Source organism: Scardinius erythrophthalmus (assembly GCF_964197995.2).
Source record: "Scardinius erythrophthalmus genome assembly, chromosome: 7".
In the NCBI taxonomy this organism is placed as follows: domain Eukaryota; kingdom Metazoa; phylum Chordata; class Actinopteri; order Cypriniformes; family Leuciscidae; genus Scardinius; species Scardinius erythrophthalmus.
Window position 1 is genome coordinate 32,059,329 of NC_138227.1, and position 21,767 is coordinate 32,081,095.

Consider the following 21,767-nt stretch of genomic DNA (forward strand, 5'->3'; position numbering starts at 1 on the left):
AAATAGTTACATTTATTTATAGTGATCTAATGGGGTCCAAAAGACTGAGACCACTAGTTGTTTTTTTGTTGTTGTTGTTTATTTTATTTTTTGTTACAAATTATATTAACAGTATAAAAAGTACTGTACCTGAAAACAATGTTGTAATGAAAGTTAAACGATAATCAGTTCACGTGATCACGGTCACCCGATTTGTTAACATTTTATCAGTGAACAATTATCATTAAATGCTACTACTTTCTTTTACTTCACAATTGTTTAAATCCAAACTTTATGTATTTTCAGGTTTAAATGAGATGAAATGAAAATCCCAGTTTTTCAGTATTGTCTCAGACTTTTGAACCCTGCTGCAGTTCATTAGCCTAATAGTGACAGATAATGTATACTGTACATATACAGTGCAATAAGTTTGCATATATCAGCTGTTTTGTATCAGCTTTGTCTTATCCAATCAGATTTCAGCACCAAAATCGTTTTACGAATTAGACTTTAATGAAAATCTACATTTAATTAAAGATAAACTTACTTAAAATGACCAGGGAATTACATGTTTACTCTTTGGCTCTCCCTCAACTAATAACCAATTGGAGTTACTCATGCATGCGGTCACTGATTGAGGTTTATTAGGAAGAAGTTATTAGCATTAACAGACATTAATGTCCCATTAAGTCGTCTTTTTCCTAGGTCTATCATATCTCAGGTTCCAGGCTAAAGTCCGTCCAGGAGCCCATCAGGAGGTGTAACGGGGCCCCGCTATAACCCGGCCCGAGCAGAGCTCATCTCTGGTCTCATTAGCTCCCGCAGCTTTAGGCTGCTGCAGATAGCATTAGCTGTAATTACTCTTGCACTGACTCAGTCATTTATCAGTGCTAACTAACTCCAGCCTGAAGGAACTCTGCTGCAGCTACTGTACGCCGACTAAACTTTGCTGGTGTATCTATTAATCCATTCATGGAAAATAAGAGTGTCTCTAACACAGAAAAGCCATTTGAGTGTGAAGCCCTGTTCTCTTTTTGAATCAGTTTATAATGGAGTTGTTGTCTTTTTATTATTATTTCGCAGAACTGGACGAAGAAGCAAAGGCTCTTCAGGAATGCTTAAACTCCATCTGCAAACCAGTGGTAAGGAGATTTTATTTGTGTAAATTATTTAGTAATTATATGCATTTTCTGTATTTTAATTTCTTTAAATTGTATTTAGCAAGGAAGCATTGAGTTAATTCAGGGCCTATATAAATATTTGAGAGCAGAAGTTTCTATTGATGGTGGCGCTAGCCCCTGATTTGGTTGCGTTCTATAGTTTCTTACTAAACTGATCGACAGCTTCAGTTATTATAAAAGTAACACTCTTTACTTGCTTTCACAATTTGGAAAAGGTTTTGTTTTTCGAGATTTTGTGACTGACTTCAGTACAAAAGTGCCACACTTTGGCAAAAATGTATTTCTTGATTTGATATTTTATAAATGTGACTTCATATTGTCTAAATATCAATTCAAAAGCAAAACCTGTGGGAAAAAATAAGTTAGGGAGTGGAAATGGCTAATACGCCAATAAGTGTTCCTCTGCCGCCATCTACTGGTTATAGTAGTCATTTCTTGTCTTTTTATTTTTAAATGGTTTTGTTTGCCACTAAGGGCCCTATTTTAACGATCTGAAACGCAAGTATCAGACGTGAAATGCAAGTAACTTTGTGGGCAGATCTCGTGCGCTGTTGCTATTATACTGGCGGGATAAATGACTCTTGCGCCCGACGCAAATCTAAAATGGGTTGGTCTGAAGTAGCTTCATTACTCATAGGTGTGGTTTGGGCATGAAATACGTGAAATTTTGGACGTGAAATAAACCAATCAGAGCGTCATCTCACATTCCCTTTAAGAGCAGGCACGCTTGTTCCATGGCGGATTGCTATTATAACGGCGGATTTGCCAGGCGCACGCTAGGAGCGGTTCACAGCCGAGGAGACCGACGTTCTCGTCAGGGCCGTAAAACACAGAGAAGTGACATTGTATGGGGATGGGAGAAACCCACCCAAATTAGCTTTGATTAAATAGGCGTATAATAATTTTGGTAAATGTGTAAGCTAGATTTTTTCACCACAATGATTTCCCTCATGTGGTAATATTTTTCCTTGTAATTATGTATGGTTTGCAAAAATGGCAACTGCTGCGCCTGTGTGTGAGAAGTAAAGTGTATGCGCGTTGTGCACACTCTACATTATGGCCAAGTATGCGCCCTTAAAATAGCATCTGAACACGCCACTGAAAACTACTTTAGACTAGGTTTTTCCTGGTCTGTTGCGGAATTGTTTTCTGGAACTGCAAAATAGCACCAGGGAACGTTTGCGCCAGAACACGCCGCCTCTTTTCGCTGAACCGCCCACGGGAGTGCAAGTTCATTCCCTAATTTACGTGCGTCTGTGGAGGGAAAAGTCCGCTGTGCGCCGGGTGCAAAATAGGAATGATACATGCGTCGGTGTACAAAGTCAATTGCGCTAGGTGCAAGATAGGGCCCCAAGTGTTAGTTTTCCAATGTCGTGAGTTTTACAAATGGGGACAGTCTTTGAAGGATGAACAAATAATGTTTTTGGTCATCACATTAAAAATAACATTTAAGTTGGGTAATATTTAGAGCTTTGAAGTTTTGGAAAAAAGTTGTGTGAAGGTCTTGAAAGTCTTTGAAAATTGCTTGAATTCCACTCTCAAAGGGTTGTACGAACCCTAAAATGAAACATGAAAATTGCTACATGAAATCCATGGTGAATGTTGGTGATTTGTAGACTAAAAAAGCCTTTTTTTAACTTTGTTCATTGCACAATGTTTCTCCAGGTTTCTCCAGCCATGGAGAAATCTTATTTTTTCTTAATTCTTATTTATTCAAAATCCTCCCAATTTTTTTTGTTGAAAAAGGTTACATTAAGGCTTGACATTTTGAAATTGAGGGTGGACAATTCTGATGATCTCAAACTGGCCATATAGCGGTCTATTTAAAGGTTTAGTTTTCCCAAAAATGAAAATTGTCATCAATCGTTCAAAACCAAATACTTTTTTTCTTCTTCAAAACACAAATTAAGATATATTTTAATTAAATGACCAAATTTTGAATGCTCCAAGTGTGTTTTCTGACAAGTGATTGTATGTGAATAAAAGCCTAAATTAAATCTATTCATTATATAAAGCGATCAAGACTTGGATTAAACCGTTCAATTAATTTGAAATTATTTTACAATCTCTTTATGAACATTTTGAAGAGGTTTGGGTGAATAGACTTCCAACAGAGGGGAAGTAATCTCTCAGGTTTCATTAAAAATATCTTCATTTATGCTTCAAAGATGAACAAAAGTCTTATGGGTCTGGAATGACATGAGGGTGAGTTAATGATGACAGAATTTTATGATATAAATGTACAGATGTGGCATACTGTTCTTCTAAGTGTGCAATTGGAAAGGCCTTTATGCTACATTTGACACTCTTCTCACTGAGTAACCACCTTCTGAAGGACTGTACGACTGCTTGCTGCGTCAACAGATTTCTTAATGACAGTCATTTCCACGGTTTCAAAAACTCTACATCCATGCATGATTACAGTCCCCACAAGAAGACAGTAATGGCTCTCCGTAATGGGTCATTAATGCTGTATTTGATTTGATTCATCGAGGAAGCTAAATGGCTGTCTTTTCTCTGGTGGTGTGCTGGGCTCTGGTTTATTGGTGTTTTCATGAAACAGTGAGTTCAGTTTTGCAGAGACCGCTATAATCACTATAATAATGATCCTGTGCCTTTTTCATTAGACATTTAAACCTTTTTTTTTAGATTATGTCCTTAGCAGCGTTTGTTTTTTAATCGCTATAGCCCTTGAGATATGAATAAATAATAGGGGCACTACGAATAGATTTTAAAAAGGCCATTTGAGCATGCTGTTCAAGCCAATTTTTGCAGTATATACAGTATGTCCCCAAACTAGTGTCAAAACCATTGGCTTTTATTTTATTGTTCTTAATTTTTGTTTTTAAAGCTGCAGCATCCTAAACCTTCACCATTGTCCAGAACTGTTTTCTTAATTTGTAATTGGAATAAAACACTTTATTTTTTTACTTTTTTTTTCTTTCTTTAAACTAAAGAAATATTTTATTTTAGTAGCTATTTTTTTATATAGATTAAAAGAAAATTTTGGAAAAGCAAACCCATTTTGGAGATTTTGAACACCTTCAATACATCAAAAGTTACAAAATTCAGACAATATGGCTGACACTGGAATATTAGTTGGATAGGAATGAGCAGTTTTGTTCTTATAGAGCTTTGTCAGTCATTCAGGCATAAAGTTGGCAAAAAACTAATCATTCAGCCAATAACTTTTGTAAGGCTTGATTTGAAGAGTATGAGACAAATTTGGTGAGGATGGAATATAATTTGTTGGTGGAAAACTGGCGAGATCTTTTTTTAATATCGTTCTCTCTCTTCTTAACTCCACAAAGAATAAATAAATTATGGCCACCATAACAACCAATTGAAAAGGTCTACAAGAGTAGCCTAAGGTTTGCATAAATTACCAATTTTCCCCAAATTTATGATGCAAAAATTAAGCAAATGCAGGTTAATGTTAATTTTCACAAAGTATGCTGACCTCACAGCTCATAAAACAGTGTGTTATTTATTGACTTGTTTTGCCTGCTCAGAATGATAAGTCAAACACATCGGTCAGCTTCATGTAGATCAGTTGCATCAGTAATGGACTGATTATTTCCACAGCTCAAGCATTGAGAAAAGTGTAGAGGAGAGAATCGTTCCCCGCGAGGCACGGATAAATATGTTCTTTTTAAGTCAGTTTTGGCTCAGTAATGCACGCTAACTTCAGCTATTCTTGTCTGAAAACCCGAAAGGTACATAGTCATGCATACATAACTAAAGGAGACACTTGTTTCTCAACTGGAATAAAGCTAAAAATATTCCCTCTTGCATAACAGGAGTTCTCTTTTGTTCCGGAGGGGAGGCACCACGTCATTAAAATAAACTAAAGTGACACTTTCCAGGCGAAACTAGCAGACGCATGTATTTCCCACATAAACAAGTGCGTGTAGTTAAATATATAGTCAGTTAGCTCCAGGGAACAATTAACCTCTGAAATCAGTTGAACACAACAAAATGGCTTCCGCTAAATCAGACACATTTGGTTATCACGCATCTTGTTACATCAGTTTTCACTCATTTACATTTTTTTCTTTTTATCTGCGTATACAGTCCCTTGGCTGTCCTCGTGCATCACGTTTACTCTGTTTACAAACAGATTTCCGTTCGTCTGTCTAGAGGACGCGACCTGAAATTAGCCATATTGTGCAGTTGGGGTTGAGGACTACTGATTTTTTTTCTTGTTTGTTAATTGTCTAAACAATAACAGAGTTACTCAAGTACACGTGATTTGTTACGGTTAAAAAAAAAGACATAATATTTTGTGTCAAGTGTTTATTAATTGATAGCCCAATGTTTTTTGGCAATCATGTATTTAACATAGGCAAAATAAGACATACAGTACCGTAGTACAAGGACAGTCTATGCAAGCCCTATTATGCAGGGATTTCTTGAAACCATTAGCAACTTTCTGACAAGTTAGTTATGACAATATGTAGTTTAGCTCATCCTTAAATTTACTTAACGAGACCAGACTTAGGCCAGAAACTCATTCTAAACAAGTTTGCAGACACAATTGCAGAGAATTCTACTGATATTTCCTTTGCTTTGTCAACTGACTTCCATCTTTTATTCAACTCTATTGAATTTGTTTGGGCGTAATGGTGGCGAAAACCAAAAATCCAGCTAATATATTTTGAAAGGCTTGACAAAATGGAACAAGATTCGTTATAAGAAAAGTAGGAAAAGAGAAATTGGAAATAAGCACCATCAATTTTAAAGATTTTCACGAGTTTGTTTCGCAAAATTACCAAGACTTGGGCCAGAAACCCAATCAATGCAAGTTTACAGGCAATACAACCAAAATATTCAAGGATTCAAGGATTCTTTATTGTCATTTCTACACATGTTGGTACATATGGAGGAACGAAAATGGTTTCTCTGGTCCCGTTTCAAGCCATAAATAAAGAAAAAGACATGTATAAATATAAAAAAACTTATAAATATAGAGAATAAAATTAGCTAACTATACACTAAATAAAAACTATAAAATTAACTAAATGAGGTAGTGTGCAAATGCAGTTAAAATGACAGTGCAGTGCAAATGCAGTCGGTTGACTATTATTCACTATTTTGGGGGGGCTACGAAGATCCTCCAGCGTTTAACAGTCTCACAGCCTCTGGGAAGAAGCTGTTCCTCAGTCTGGTGGTCCTGCTTTTGATGCTCCGTAGCCTCCTGCCTGAGGGGAGGGGGGCAAACAGTGTGTGTGCAGGGTGGGTGGGGTCTTTCCTGATGCAGGTGGCCCTTCTCCTGCATCTGGAGGTGTAGATGTCCGTGGTGGTGGGTAGACTGTGTCCCACAGTCCTCTGTGCAGCTTTCACCACCCTCTGCAGAGGAGACATCGTGGATCCTCACAGACTGCGGCCTGTCTGTTAGGAAGTCCTGGACCCAGTTACATAGGGTGGAGCTCAGTCCGAGTGTTGCCAGTTTCTGTATCAGGGTCTGTGGTATGATAGTGTTGAAGGCTGAAGTGAAATCCACGAAGAGCATGCGAACATAAGAGTTCTTATTCTCTAAGTGGGTGAGGGCTGTGTGGACCACAGAAGAAATGGCATCCTGTGGGTCCACAGTGACGTCGATGTAGTCCTTGATGTGAGCCATGACCAATCTCTCGAAGCACTTCATGACTATCGGGGTGAGGGCTACTGGCCGATAGTCATTCAGGCCTGTCACAGTGGACGTTTTTGGGATGGGGATAATGGTGGCGGTCTTCAGGCAGGTGGGGACCGCTGCCTGTTGGAGGGAGGTGTTGAAGATGTCCGTCAGCACCTCTGTGAGCTGGTGCGCACATCCCCTCAGCACCCGCCCGGAAATGTTGTCGGGACCAGCAGCTTTCTTAGACAACAAACGTAGAGTAGATTTCAAACCTAAGAAGTTTTGTCTAGCAAAGGCACTATTGTTACTATATTGGTTCTTATATAGGACTGTGAAGCTTTGGGGGTGTTGATGGACTCGATCTACTACATCTATGTTTTGATCATCGTTCTAAATCCCATCGGCCTTTTTTTAATAAAACTTACCCACATTCAGGTGTTGATAAAAGAGATTGCATAAAGCATTTTAGTTTCAAAGCAGAGGCTCTGTTTTTCTTTTGATATATTTTATGTTAAGATATTCATGCAACAAAATATTCTGGGTGCCATGAAACTTTTGTGAAAAGGATAAAAAATGCTGGCGGTGACTGGCAACTTAAAAAAAATCTCAAGTGCCACATCTAATAGAAGTTAAATTCAAAACTAGCTTGGTTAAATCTCTTTTCTTTCTTTCTATCGGTTTCTGCATGTAAAAACGGTTGTCATCTTGTGTCGTCGTCAGGTGACGGACATCCAGGCCAGAGGGGCCAGTTTGAGTTGGGTGGCCCCGTCACGGACAGAAGGGGACGAGGAGCCCAAAGAGGGAGAAGAAGTCCCCGCGGAGCCCAGCCTCACATACGAGGTCTCGGTTTCGTATAACGGCAAGGACGGGAAGTACAAGGCCGCCCACAGGTGAGCGTGTGTGTCACTGGGCAGGATGTGGAGAAGCTGTGGCTGCAGTTGAGGAACTCGCTGATGTTTTCTGTGGTTTGCTAAAGGTCATCAGCAGTTCACCTGACAGCTGCAGCTCTAGATCAACCCTAGAGAGCAAGCTGTTTTGAATGTGTACGGTCTGCAACGTTACTACTAATGTTTTCTTTTCTTTGTCTCTTGCTTGTGTTAGTGGTGTGGAACTAAGTGCAACCTTACAAGACTTAAGACCAGCAACAGACTACCACGTCAGGTCTGTGGTTTTTGACTTTGAAATGCACACACCACATTAACAGAATCAGAATTGTTTTTACTGTGATGCTCAGTCAAATCGACAGTTGTTTGTTTTTCACTCACCCTTATCTTGATTAAAACCCATTGTTCAAGTTGCTTTCAAGTTGTTGTTCACATATTGTTCAAGTTGCTCTATTCCATACAATGAAAGTGAATGGAGATTAGCTATATTATATGAATAATTCTTTATAAATAATGTATAGTTGTATTATTATTATTATTATAAGAAAATAATTTTCATAAAGACAATTCTTAATATAGTTGTATTTATTAAAAAATAATATGTAGGTATAATCATAATATAGTTATGTTCATTATAAGAATATAGATTTATTTATATATGTAGTTAAATATAGCTAAAAATATAGTTTCATATAAAGTTAATATATAGTTTTATTCTTAATAATATAGTTATTAGCTATATTATATAAATAATTCTGTAAAAATAAAATTTTCTTTATAATAATTCTTTATAATGTAGTTTTAAAATATTAAAATAACTATATATGTTTAAAATAATATATAGTTTTATTATTATTATTATTAAGACGAAAGATTTATCGATTATAAATGAATGTTTTCATAAGTACAATTATTTATTAATTATAGTTATATTTGCTAAATAATATGTTGTTTAAATAATAATATAATAATATTAATAAAAATAGAGTTGTTATAAGAATGTAAATTCTTTATAAAAACATTTTCTTTATACATGTAGTTAAATATAACTAAACCAAAAATATATGGTTACTTATAAAGTTAATATATTATTAATAATATTATACTTAGTTATATTATATAAATAATTCTTAATAAAATTTTCTTTATAAAAATGTTGTATATTATATATAGTTTTATTATTATTATTATTATTATTATTAATAGCAATAATAAAGTTTAAATGAATATGTAGTTATATTATTACTACTACTACTACTACTACTACTACTGCTAATAATAATAATAATAATATAGTTATATAATAATATAGGTATGTTAGTTATAAGAATGTAAATTCATTAAATATTTATATATAAATAAAAATAAAATATTACATTTTTAAAAATTCTTTAAAAATAAAATTCATTCTAAAACTATTCTTTTGTTTAATATTGGTATTTTTACACTGTCTCTGTATACTGATATAAGTGTGTGTGTGTGTTTTTAGGGTCCAGGCCATGTGTAACTGTTTACAAGGCGTCCCTTCAGAGCCTGTGAGCTTCACCACTCTGAGCTGTGAGCCCGATACACCCAGCCCTCCACGCAAAGCCAGCGGCACCAAGAGCAGCCTCGTCCTGCAGTGGAAGGTGTGCAGTAACACATTCACATCTCAACAACCCCACGCTGCATAGTCGAAACTGACATTAAGTGCAGAACATTCACAAAAATACTTCTTCCTAGGCGCCGTGTGACAATGGATCCAAAATCCAAAACTATATTCTTCAGTGGGACGAGGTATGTTCTTTTTTCATTATCGCTGTTTCGGTTCATTTTTCTTTTCTTTTCTTTCCTTTCCTTTTTTTAATTTAAAAAGTAAGCCCATTTTTAGGAACTTTAAAAAAATGTTTGCTTTATTTTCATGACAATTAAACATGAAGCAGTTCTCATTACTGTAATGTGAACAAATAGTATTTATACATTAGTATTTGTTGCACTAAATTTAAACACTGTTTTTAATAGACACAGTACGGCACTGAGAACTAGGGGAAAATGTGCTAAATTATCAAAACTTTTTTTAATAATGGTCCAAAAAATAGACTTATGCAAAACGTAGTTCCTCAGCTGATCTGGGGTCTGTAAGACATGTTCCTGGATCAACATATTTTGTCAATCCTGGAACAACATTCCTGTCCAAAAATGTAGTCCTAACCCAACCCAACCCAACTTCTCCCTAAAATCAGAGGGGAATGATAGGTGAATAACACTGATGTCGAAGCACTTAACCCTGGTTGTAAGCCTATACTTGACATAAACTGTAAACTTGTCCCTCAAATCTGATTGGTTGATTGGAATGTTGGTTCATTCACTTGGTGAATGACGTTGGGTTTGAATAAAGTGCTAATCCTGTGCTCTGTGAACAGGGGAAAGGGACGTCTGTGTTTGAACAGTGCTACTACGGCCCTCAGAAGCAGTACAGACTCACCAAACTCTCCACAGCTTCCAGATATTCCTTCCGGCTGGCAGCCAAAAATGACATGGGGGTCAGGTGTGTATCAGTCGGGATGCTCCTGAAGAAAGAGACCGTAAACGTTGTGTCATACAGTGATAGAAGATCAAAATTAACCTTGCTAATGGCAGATAAAATAGAAGAAATTACAAATATTTTTGCCACACATTATTTGGTAACACTTTATTTTGCAGCCTCCTTGTTACATGTACTTACCATAGTAATAACAGTAAATTATGCATAATTACATGCAACTAACCCTCAACCAAACCCTAATCCTACCCTAACCCTATAAGTACATGTAGTTAATTAATATTACTCAATACTTAAATGTATAATTACAATGTAACAATGACACCTTAAAATAAAGTGTAACCCATTATTTTAAGGTCTCGAGTTAGTGTAATTATACAATTTAGTACTGAGTAATATTAACTACATGTGCTTACTGTAGGGTTATGGTAAATTGCATGTAATTATGGATCATTTACAATTATTAGTACATGCACTGTAACGTGTAACAAGGACACTAAAATAAAGTGTTAGCATTATTTCTTGATGTCAATGCAATGTTTTACCTGTGTTTTCCTGTTTGGGTAGTGAGTTCAGTGAAGTGGTCCACATCATGACGTCGTGCAGTGTTCCTGCCCCCCCCTTAAGCCCTGAGTTGGTTCAGCCCGGGGTCACATGGCTCTGTGTGCGCTGGCAACGGCCGGCCGGCTCGCCCAAAGAGGACGACATCGGCTACGTGCTGGAGATGGAAGAGGAGGGCTCAGTGAGTGAGAGATTCACACACACTTTCACAGAAATCACACACCCATACCAAGTCAGCATGAAACGGAAGTTGCCATAGGAAGCCCTGCTTTCAGACTGTATGATCCTCCATCTCTGATTTTCGAGGTGGTCAGAGATGCATCATCAGCAGTGTAAACATCAGTTTGTCCTCATGCATCCTGGACACCTAAAAAAACTTTTTAGGTAACACTCATTAACATTAATTAGCATGAACTAATAATGAACTGCACTTATACAGCATTTATTGATCTTTGTTAATTTCAACATTTACTAATACATTAATAAGATCTTGTTAACATTAGTTATTAAAATCTTGTTAACATTAGTTAATGCACTGTGAACTAGCATGAACAAACAGTGAATGACTGTATTTTCAATAACCAACGTTAACAAAGATTAACAAATACAGTAACAAATGTATTGCTCATTGTTAGTTCATGTTAGTTAATACATAAACTAATATTAGCTAATGAACCTTATTGGAAAGCGTTACCTTTTTGTCTATATGTCTGATAAAAGATAAGCAAAATAAAAGTTTAATTATGGTTTTATTTATTTTTGACTACAAAAAAAAACAATTAAAAGCATTGTATTTTATTAAATTTAAATTATATTATTAAAATAGAATTATTTTAGTCATAAAATGACAATAATAACTAAGTTGTTTTGAGAAAAAAAAGGAAACAAATGTATATTCATGTTCATAGAAACGTAAATGTATATAAAAAGCCTTTTATTTTATTATATTCATGTCATGTGTAATAACCAGCGATATGTGTCGGCTGGCTTCTAGGGGCTGTTTACACCTGTCCACTTAATGCGTTTTCTCAGATCGGATAGCTATCCGATCGTGAAAAGACCAGGTGTAAATGCCCTCCGAAACGCATTCGAGACGGATTTGAATCCGATCACTCAAACCACTTCAGGAGGTGGTCTGGGCTGCATTCCTGACGAAACTGGACAAGTGTAAATGCATCTGGTTGTTGAAACCACATATGTAAATTGTACTCTTCCCAAAAATGGTAAAAAATAAACGTGTGAGAGCGTGTTATAGGCTATATGTAATGTTATAGCCAGATATGACAACGCTACTGGAACGCGCGTCACAGCAGATGAGAAGCAGAGCATCTATTCATTAATCCAACGTGCAAACTATCGCAAATCAAAGTGAAAGTAATTCGCAGATGCTTAACACACAATCATCATCATTAAAATTAAAGAAACGAAATGATCTTACCAGGGCTGTTACTGCTCTCTCTTATTGCGGTCTTTGATTTTTAAATTTTAGCTGATGATCAAAAAAATGCAGCTCATATCTGTTGCTTTCGTGACGTGCACTCCATTAAATCTGCATATAGCGCGGGAATTGAAGATCGGATTTAAATCCGTTTCGCAAAAACACATTTATGTGACCAGGTGTAAATGGAATCGTTTTGATAAATCAGATAGCTATCCGATCTGAGAAAACACATAAAGTGGCCAGGTGTAAATAGCCCCCTAGTGAAGGGTCTAAGGATTGTCCCGAAAGATTCAGGTTCAGTTTCAGAAGGCCAGGTTTGTTTCATGCGTCACTGTGTGTCACTGTGTGTGATTGTGTTCTCATGAATGTGTTGCACAGGGTTACGGGTTCCAGGCCAGTTACGATGGAGACGAGCTGTCACACACCATCAGAAACCTCCACAGGAGCACCACGTACCGCTTCAGGGTGAGAAACACACACACACACACACACACACTAACACACACCATCACACACCATCAGAAACCTCCACAGGAGCACCACGTAATGCTTCAGGGTGAGAAACACACACACACACACACACACACACACACACCATCACACACCATCAGAAACCTCCACAGGAGCACCACGTACCGCTTCAGGGTGAGAAACACACACACACACACACACACACACACACACACACACACACACTACACCACGTACCGCTTCAGAGTGAGAAACACACACACACACACACACACGCACGCACACACACACACAACACACGCTAACACTGCCTTCATGACTATACTGGATGTGTGACTCCTTGAGTGTCCACTTATTTTGTATTTTGTTAGTTTGTTTGTTTGTTTCTTTTGTTTGTTTGCTTTTTCTTTTTATTAGTGTTTTTTTTTTTTTTGCTTATTTGCTTGTTTCTTTTGTTGTTTCTTGTTTGTTTGTTTGTTTTTTTCTCTCTCTCTCTCTCTCTCTCTTTGTTTGTTAGTTCTTTCGTTTGTTATTTTAATCTCTTTTTTTGCACATTTTTTGTCCTTCATTCTTTTCTGGCTGTCTTTCATTTATGGTATCTTTGTCTTTTCTTGTTCTTTTATTTTTGATTAAGAAGTATTTTTTCGTTTCTCTTTGTTTATTCTTGTCAGTCTTTTATCGCTCTTTTTTTCTTTCATTATCAGTTTTTGTTTCATTCTTTGTTTTCTTGCTTGCTTTTTCTTTTTTGTTAGCTCATTTTGTTTTATTTCTTTCTTGTTTTGTCTGTGTCCTTCATTCTTTCCTTGCTGTCTTTCATTTATTTTCTTTCTCTCTGGCTTTTTCTAGTTCTTTTTGATTAGCTTTTTTCTTCATTTGTTCATTAAGTATTTTCTTTCATGATCAGTTTCTTTTGTTTCATTCTTTGTTGTCTTGCTTGCTCTATCCTCCTTTTGTTTTGTTTTTTAGCTCATTTCATATTTTATTGTTCCAGTTCTCTTTCTTCTTTTAATCTTGCTGTTGTTTTTCTTTTGTTCATTCCATCATTAGTTTGTTTGTTCTTTCCTTTGTCGTCTGTTCTAGTTTTGTTTTGTCTCTTCATCTCCCGGTCGTGATTCACCTGTTTTCCAGTGGCCGTGAGATGAAGCAGGCGGTGCACTGTTCTCTGCTGTCGTTAGGGATGCGCTGATCATAATCTCGTTTCCAAAAACAAAAGTGTATTAATGCGCTCAGAATGGCCGCATGTGTCCTGATGAGAGGAGCTGATTACCTGCCGAGAGCTCACATCCCCAATTACTGACAATTACTGTGAAGCATGACATCACAACACCACCGTTCATTTCCGAACCGCGAAACGCTTCCTCATCCTGCACTTTTGTCAGGGGAAAAAACTCTTTCTGAGTGAGATAAATTCGGTGGTGAATATAAAGGCTTTTAAAAGGCCCTAGAGATTTGCATTTCCTCTGAACCCAGTGTTTGTGTGAGTCATAATGAAGCCTATTTTTAGGACCATTCAGATTTTTTGCATTGTGACATTTTGAATCATTAATGAACCAACACACACACACACACACACACACACACACACACACACACACACTGCCTAATTTTTCCTTTTTCTTTTTCATCATTGCAGGTTGTGGCCTATAACGCGGAAGGGAAGAGTAACCCCAGCGCTGTGTCCGAGTTCACCACGGCCCCTGATAGGCCGAGCTGCCCCTGCAGACTCTCTGTGAAGGGCAAACCTCACCCGACCAGTTTCCGCCTGACCTGGGGTCAGTTCAGCATGTTACGATCACACATCACAGAAAAAAAACAATCTAAACATCATCTTTAATTTAGTCCTCATGAAACCCTTTACAATGCGCGTAAATCACTCGCATATGCGACTACATTTTCATGCTAGGCAACTAAACTGATGAAATTAAAATGTTAAAACGAGCAGAAATGCAGAATGTACCTCAGTATCAAGAACTCGCTGAAGTTGCTAATACTGAGGATGTTTTTTGTGGTTTCCCCTCAGAGCCTCCCAAAGACAATGGCGGCTCAGATGTGACGAAGTATGTGGTGGAGCTGTCTGAAGGGTTATGTGGTACGTTCCACTGAGGTTTCCTGGTGTGCTTCCTGGCATTATTACGGTTATTTCATTGATTGTGTGTGTGTGTTTTCAGGGTCTTCTTGGAATCAGGTGTACAGCGGTTCGGCTATGGAGTGTGTTTGTGACGGTCTGAGCCCAGGATGTTCATACCAGGCTAGAGTCCACTGCATCAGTGCGGGAGGCGAGAGCCCGGTATGTCACACACATCATGCCTGCCTTCATTTTAAAAAGTGATGACATATATATAACACATTTTCTCAAATATATACATGCATGTGTGTGTATTTATATGTACAAAATAATTATACACCGTGACCGTACACATATCATGTAAACACAAACTTTTATTTTGGGGTGTCTTCATGTCTGTGAGTCCCTTTCTTTAGCATAATTTTAATAAAGCACTTATTGTGGATATATTCATTTATTAAAGTTTAATTTTATATTAAATGCAACTATCTGATAGGATTTAAGTATCTTTATATGTATAATTTCATAATTCTATTGTCTTTGACATATGGTTGAAGTGTATTGCACAATGTGTGCTGCATTTATGGTAAACTAAAATATACTTATCATTTCTTATCGCCTATATCATTTCTATTCAAACTTGTATATCATGTATTTAAATATATTTTTAGTTACACATTTGTATTGAAGTTTCTGTTTAGTAGATAACCTTCAATGTAATATCAAATAACACTACAGTTAAAATTATAATCAAGTACTTTACATGTGCTGTCAACACATCAAAATAAGTGTAATTCTTTAAAGCATTTTAAAATATTGATATTAAAACAGAATTATTTAAAGTAAAACTTAATTAGAGTGCACTTTTTTTAAAGTTGACTCAAGTGTGTCAAGAAAAATACTCTAAATACACTTATATTTTATTAATATTATTTTAACTGCAAATACAGTTGTTTAAAAAAAAATGCATGCTTTTAATATTTAAAGTAGTCTCGATTCGTAGCCGAATAACCACGCATTAATAATTCATGTTTGAAAAGAGTTTCGTGATGTGTTCGAACTAACAATGTTAACTGTCTCAAGTCACTATTCACATTGTCACAAATTATTTTGTAACAAAAATGTCCGACTCCTTTGTCTTTGCAAACCCTAAACATACGTACAGACACACTGTAAGCACAGAAGAGTGCCGGGCTGACGTCACCATCACAGAGTGCTTTTAGCAAGCGGCTGGTAGTAATTTCTCTCCTCCGTCTTCTGATCTCAGCTGTGATGTCATTGTTGGCGGTTTACAGATGTATATCTGTATGCGGGACTTGCCAGCGCACAGCTATGACTCATGTTGTTAGCGTCTGGGTTTCGCATGTGAATGTGAGAGGATGCTCACATGGCTGTGGTCTGCTGTCTGTGTTTTAGCCGGTGCCCACACACACTCTTCTCGTCCAGGAGGGGGAACACCATTAAAGCGGATCAAGATTCTCCAGTCTTTCTGATTTCTCATGCTTGTTGTTTTCAGTTGACGGAGGCCTTGCAGGTCCAGACGCCTCCTGTTCCTCCTGGTCCGTGTCAGCCGCCCAGGGTCGTGGGCAAACCCAAAGCGAGAGAGGTGCAGATACGCTGGGGTAAGCTTGGACTGTGTGTGTGTGCGTATTAAGTGCGTATTAATTGCGTATAAACAATTATGTATGTATTTGGGGCTAATCGGGGGGAGGGGGCTTGAGTGGTGTATTTTACTCTACAAGTGTTGGGGAAAGTTACTTTTAAATGTAATGCATTACAATATTGCGTTACTCCTGAAAAAACTAACGAATTGCATTACTTAGTTAGTTTTTTATGGAAAGCAATGCAGTCTGTTACTTTGCATTACTTTTTCTCACCTGGGCGGGGCTTGCTTATTTGTTTTTTAAACAAGCAATTGAAAAATTAACTTATTTAGTTGTAAATATAAAATGAATGCGGTACTTGTATTATTAGTTTTATTAGTATTATTATTACTATTAGTTACTTGTAACGCAAGTTATGTAATCAGATTACTTTTCTCTTGTAATGCATTACCCCCAACACTGTACACTGCTGTTTAAAAGTTTAGAATATTTTTTTTTTATGTTTTTAAAAGAAGTCTCTTATGCTCATCAATGCTGCATTTATTTGATCAAAAATATAGAAAATAATATGCAAGCTTTTTTTTGTAATTCCGACTTTTTATGTCACAATTGTGTGTGAATTGCAGGATATAAACTTGCTATTGTGAGGGGGAAAAATCTGAATAATAAGACAAGTTGCAATTACCTTTTGTAATATTTGTGGTGGCAGAAACAAGCTTCCATTTAAAAAAAAAAAAACTGTAATGATGTGAAATTTAAATAATTTTAAATGTAATCTATTCCTATGGTGTAAAGCTGAATTTTCAGCATCATTACTCCAGTCTTCAGTGTCACATGATCTTTGAGAAATCAAGCATTTTTTATCATCAGTGTTGTGCTGCTTAATATTTGAACTGTGATTAACTGCTTTGAAAAATAAATATCCTGAAAAATAGTTTATTTAATTTGTCTTGTAAAAATGTAAAAGTCTTCACTGTCACTTTTGATCGATTGAATGTGTCCTTGCTGAATACGTGGTATTTCAGATACGTGTGTGTTTGTGGGGGAGAATGATTGATGCATCTAAACGCTTTCTCTCGTTGCATCTGTTAGCGCCCCCTCTGGTGGATGGAGGAAGTGCAGTGTCTTCGTACAGCGTGGAAATGTTCGCTCCGCAGGTGGAAGAGAGCAGGGAAGTGTACCAGGGCTGTGAACTGGACTGCACAGTGGGCAGTTTACTGCCCGGCAGGACCTACGCTTTCCGGATCAGAGCTGCCAACAAAGCTGGGGTGAGCGCAAGCCTTTCAAATGTCACAGACTTTGTTTCATAGTTGCTAATAATCTGTTCTTTTCATAAAATGCGCCACATTTTTGTGTCAGCCAGCAAGTTGTTTCATATTTTTGTTTGTGTTCAACAGTACGGCCCTTTCTCGGAGCGCTCTGAGGTCACGACAGGTCCGGGGGCCCCTGAGGCGTGTCGGGCCCCTTGTTTCACCTGTAAATCACCCACGTGTGCTGTGGTCAGCTGGGAGGTGAGCACATCCCATGATGCAAAGTGTTCTTACTGTATCAAGCAACTCTTTAGTACCTTTGAGAGTTCAGGTTCATTTTAGCAAATTCTTTTGCTGCGAGTGAATAACGGTTATTACCGTTAACTAAAACCATAAAAAACAAACAAACAAAAAAAAAACATTACTTGATAAAACATTAACTGAAAAAATAAAAATGTGTATATATCAATTTTCATATATATGTATATATATATATATATATATATATATATATATATATATATATATATATATATATATATATACACAAACACGTGTGTATCTATCATTTTTATTTTATTTTTTATTATACACTTTGAAACTTAAACATTTCTCAATTTTCATTTAGTTTAAGTTGAAGTACTAATATAATTAAAACTAAATGAACAAAAACTTAAAAAATATATAGACATATTTAAAAAAAAAATCTAAAACATGTAACTAAATTACTAAAACTATTACATAAACAAAAAAAAAACAGAATAATTAAAATGAATACAAAATTAGATTTTATAAAAATAAAATCTTATTTAAAATATTAATAAAAACGTGATATTAAAATAACACGACTACATCAGAATTTAATTCAAGTGATTTGAGTGTTTAATTTTTAATTTGTAGCATATTTTTTCAGGTTGTTTTTGGCTATGAGCTTTTATTTAAATAATATCATAGAACCAAAAAGCAATAAAAGCACTACAAAACTACTTAAGGGGGGAATAGTTATTTTTATTTGTTTAATTTTGTTTGGTGTTTTTGCTTTTTATTTGTTTACCTTTGTTTTTAATCTTGTTTACTTTTTTGTGTTTTTGTTTAGTTTTGTTCGGTTTTGTTTATTTTTTTTATTGCTTTTTCTGTGGTGTTTGTTCTCTCTCACACGTGTTTGGCACCCCCGCAGGCCCCTGCCTGTAACGGAGCGGCGGTCTCCGAGTATCGCCTGGAGTGGGGGGCGGCAGAGGGCAGTATGCAGCTGTGTTACACCGGCGCTGCACTGTCCCATGAGATGAGGGGGCTGCTGCCTGCCACCAACTACTTCTGCAGAGTCCAGGTGAGAAACTAACGCTGTCATACACATGCTTGTTTCTGCCAAAATACTGAATGCTTTAGCTGTTAATGGCAAGATATGACGTAACAAACCAGGAAATAGCAGTCTGGTGGCTGATTATGCTTTTACTTCCTGTAAGTGCAAAACAATCAGCTTGATGATTCATAAACATTAGATGACTGGGCAAGTGCCAACTTTATATTGTCAGCGCCACCCAGTGTTGACAGACAAATATAGATTTTATTTTCTTCTGTGGGCTTTAAAACAAGCTCTTTATTACTGTATTGAGGGCTGTTGTCTACTAATTGTTGGCTGAAATTTTGTTCATTGGTACAATTTGTAATTATATATATATAAAAAGCTCAATCCCTGACTGTTGCTGCAGATTTACTAGAGCGATACAATTCTAATTCAGTCTTAGGAACTGAGTTTGAAATAGTGTGGTGTTACAAAAATTCAAATGAGTTAATTAATTCTATAATTGATGCATTACATTTTTCTTTTTCAGTGCATTTACTGTTAGCCTAGTATAATTAGTATTGATGAGGTTTCTGCTGGCTCTGATAAAAGATCAAAGGTGTATTTGATGGTCTTGTTCTTCAGTCACTAAGTGTGATTAGTGCATATTACTTCGTTTTTTTGTATTTGCTTTTTGTTTTGTTTTCTAGTATTTGATTTTTGTTTTGCGTTCATTATTTTTTATTTTTTGTGTATGTTTTTTGTTTTTGCTTTTGTTTAGTTTTCTAACACTTTTGTTGTGTCTTTGCATTACAGAGGCATGGCTTAAATGCCTATTATTTCGTTTTTTGTAATTGCTTTTTGTTTGGTTTTGCCTTTCGTTTTCTTGTGTTTGATTTTTGTTGATTTTTTTTTTTTTTTTGTATTTACTTTTTGTTTAGTCTTCTAACATGTTTGCTGTGTCTTTGCATTAACTGAAGGTTAAAGATGAAAGGTTTCTTTGATGTTCTTGTCAGGCCTGTGTAAACTCTAGTCACTGACTGTGATTTGTGCCTCAGGCGGTGAATGTAGCCGGTGTGGGGCTCTTCAGCGACGCTGTGCTCTGCCAGACGCCCTGCTCTGTGCCAGCATCGGTCAGCAGTGTCCACGCTCTCCGCGAGTCCGAGATGAGAGTGGAGTGCAGGACTACGGAGAGGGAGGAGGATGAGGAGGAGGAAGAGGAGGATGAAGAGGCCGCTCCTCTCCTCTACTCTCCGTCCACCTGCCTCGGGCTGCGCTGGGAGGCGCCGTGTGATCACGGATCAGAGATCACGTCTTACCTGATTGACCTGGGAGAGAAACAACCCATCCTTACAGGGCCCGTAACCAAATACATCATCCAGAATCTGCAGCCCGACACCACCTACAGGTACAACGAAATCTGTGGCACAAAACACTGGCAACAGCAAACATGCAGTGTGACCAGTGTAGCCTTTTGCGAGTGAATGACTCGAATAATTTACTCTGTATATATCGTGGTATATATCATTATCATGAAATAAAATAACTTGTTTCGTGATATAAGATTTTGGTCATATCGCCCACCCCTAATATATAATATTATCCGTCAAATAAACCGCACTCTTGCTCATGTGATATTGATAAACTATATCATATGATGACGATGACAAAACCCCCTCATATCTTGAATTTTAGTGGCTTTTTTACTGCATTTATAGTCTTCTACATTATTTACATAACTAAACTGCATGCAATGTAAGATGACGTACAGGTCTGGGCCTGGGGCGGGGTGCGTTAAAAGCGTTTATAATTTTAAGTTTAAAATGTTTTTTTTTTTTTCATAGTTAATCACACCAAATAAATGTGTTAAACCAACAGCTCTAATTTTAAAATTTAATTTATTCCTGTGATTAAAGCTGTATTTTCAGCATCATTACTCCAGTCACATGGTCAGTGTTTCTTGAGCATCAAATCATCATATAAGAATGATTTCTGAAGGATCATGTGACACTGAAGACTGGAGTAATGATTGATCAAAGGAATAAATTACATTTTAAAATTGAATCATAATTTAATCAAATTAATCGAAAACCATTATTTTAAATTGTAGTAATTATTTCACAATAATGTGTTTGAAGGATAAGGATCCAGGCTCTGAATAGTCTGGGTGCAGGACCCTTTAGTCACACCTTTAAACTGAAGACCAAGCCACTGCCACCCCTCCCTCCCCGTCTGGAGTGCACCGCCTCCAGCCACCAGACCCTCAGGCTCAAGTGGGGCGATGGCCCGGCCAAGGCCCAACCCACCGATTCCCTACAGTACCATCTCCAAATGGAGGATAGAAATGGGAGGTAAGTTGCTACATTATTTGTGCCTTTGTGAAAATCAGCCAATTATACATTACCATTCAAAAGTTTGGCGTCGGTAAGATTGGGGTTGAGGCGATGTCAGTTCTTATGTCTTGAAATATAACTATTTTCATTTTGACAAAGATTTTTATCCCCCAAGTTGGCGTTTTGCAACAGGAGCAATTTTTGCTACAAATTATGCCAACTTATTTGTTTTTTTTTTTAGCATTATGTATTTAATAAATATGTAAATCCTTTTCTTCCACGTATAGATATATTGATGACGTGTGTTTATGGAGGGTCTTGAAATTGTCAATTTTAAATAATTTTGTGGACAATTTAGAATTTACTTTGAAAGTGAATTCTTCACGAGTACATTTTCTGGATATGTGGGTTTAGAAAAATCGACGGCAGTCTTATCACAAATTTATTTACCAAAGAAACTCAGGGGTGCAAACAGCGCGCTTTTCGGCGCCTCCCGCTTTTTTCACGTCAGTTTGGGTGACTTGTGTGAATCGTGCAGATCCGAAGAGGTTTTTTTTTAGCGGGGCGGGGGGGGGGGG

General features: G+C 36.8%; 1 protein-coding gene across 3 annotated transcripts in view; it reads left to right on the forward strand.

The window, feature by feature from the left end:
- fndc3a (fibronectin type III domain containing 3A) overlaps nt 1–21,767 on the forward strand; it is a 97,940-nt gene that overhangs the window by 65,139 nt on the left and 11,034 nt on the right. For all 3 annotated transcript variants that reach the window (XM_081370306.1, XM_081370307.1, XM_081370308.1), the window contains 17 exons: nt 1,063–1,121; nt 7,498–7,667; nt 7,879–7,938; nt 9,151–9,289; nt 9,384–9,437; nt 10,064–10,188; nt 10,750–10,924; nt 12,563–12,649; nt 14,289–14,427; nt 14,676–14,744; nt 14,824–14,942; nt 16,237–16,342; nt 17,417–17,592; nt 17,722–17,835; nt 18,752–18,901; nt 19,915–20,264; nt 20,995–21,207. In XM_081370306.1, the coding sequence (XP_081226432.1) occupies nt 1,063–1,121; nt 7,498–7,667; nt 7,879–7,938; nt 9,151–9,289; nt 9,384–9,437; nt 10,064–10,188; nt 10,750–10,924; nt 12,563–12,649; nt 14,289–14,427; nt 14,676–14,744; nt 14,824–14,942; nt 16,237–16,342; nt 17,417–17,592; nt 17,722–17,835; nt 18,752–18,901; nt 19,915–20,264; nt 20,995–21,207 (2,305 nt within the window). The remainder of the gene's footprint in view (nt 1–1,062; nt 1,122–7,497; nt 7,668–7,878; nt 7,939–9,150; nt 9,290–9,383; nt 9,438–10,063; nt 10,189–10,749; nt 10,925–12,562; nt 12,650–14,288; nt 14,428–14,675; nt 14,745–14,823; nt 14,943–16,236; nt 16,343–17,416; nt 17,593–17,721; nt 17,836–18,751; nt 18,902–19,914; nt 20,265–20,994; nt 21,208–21,767) is intronic.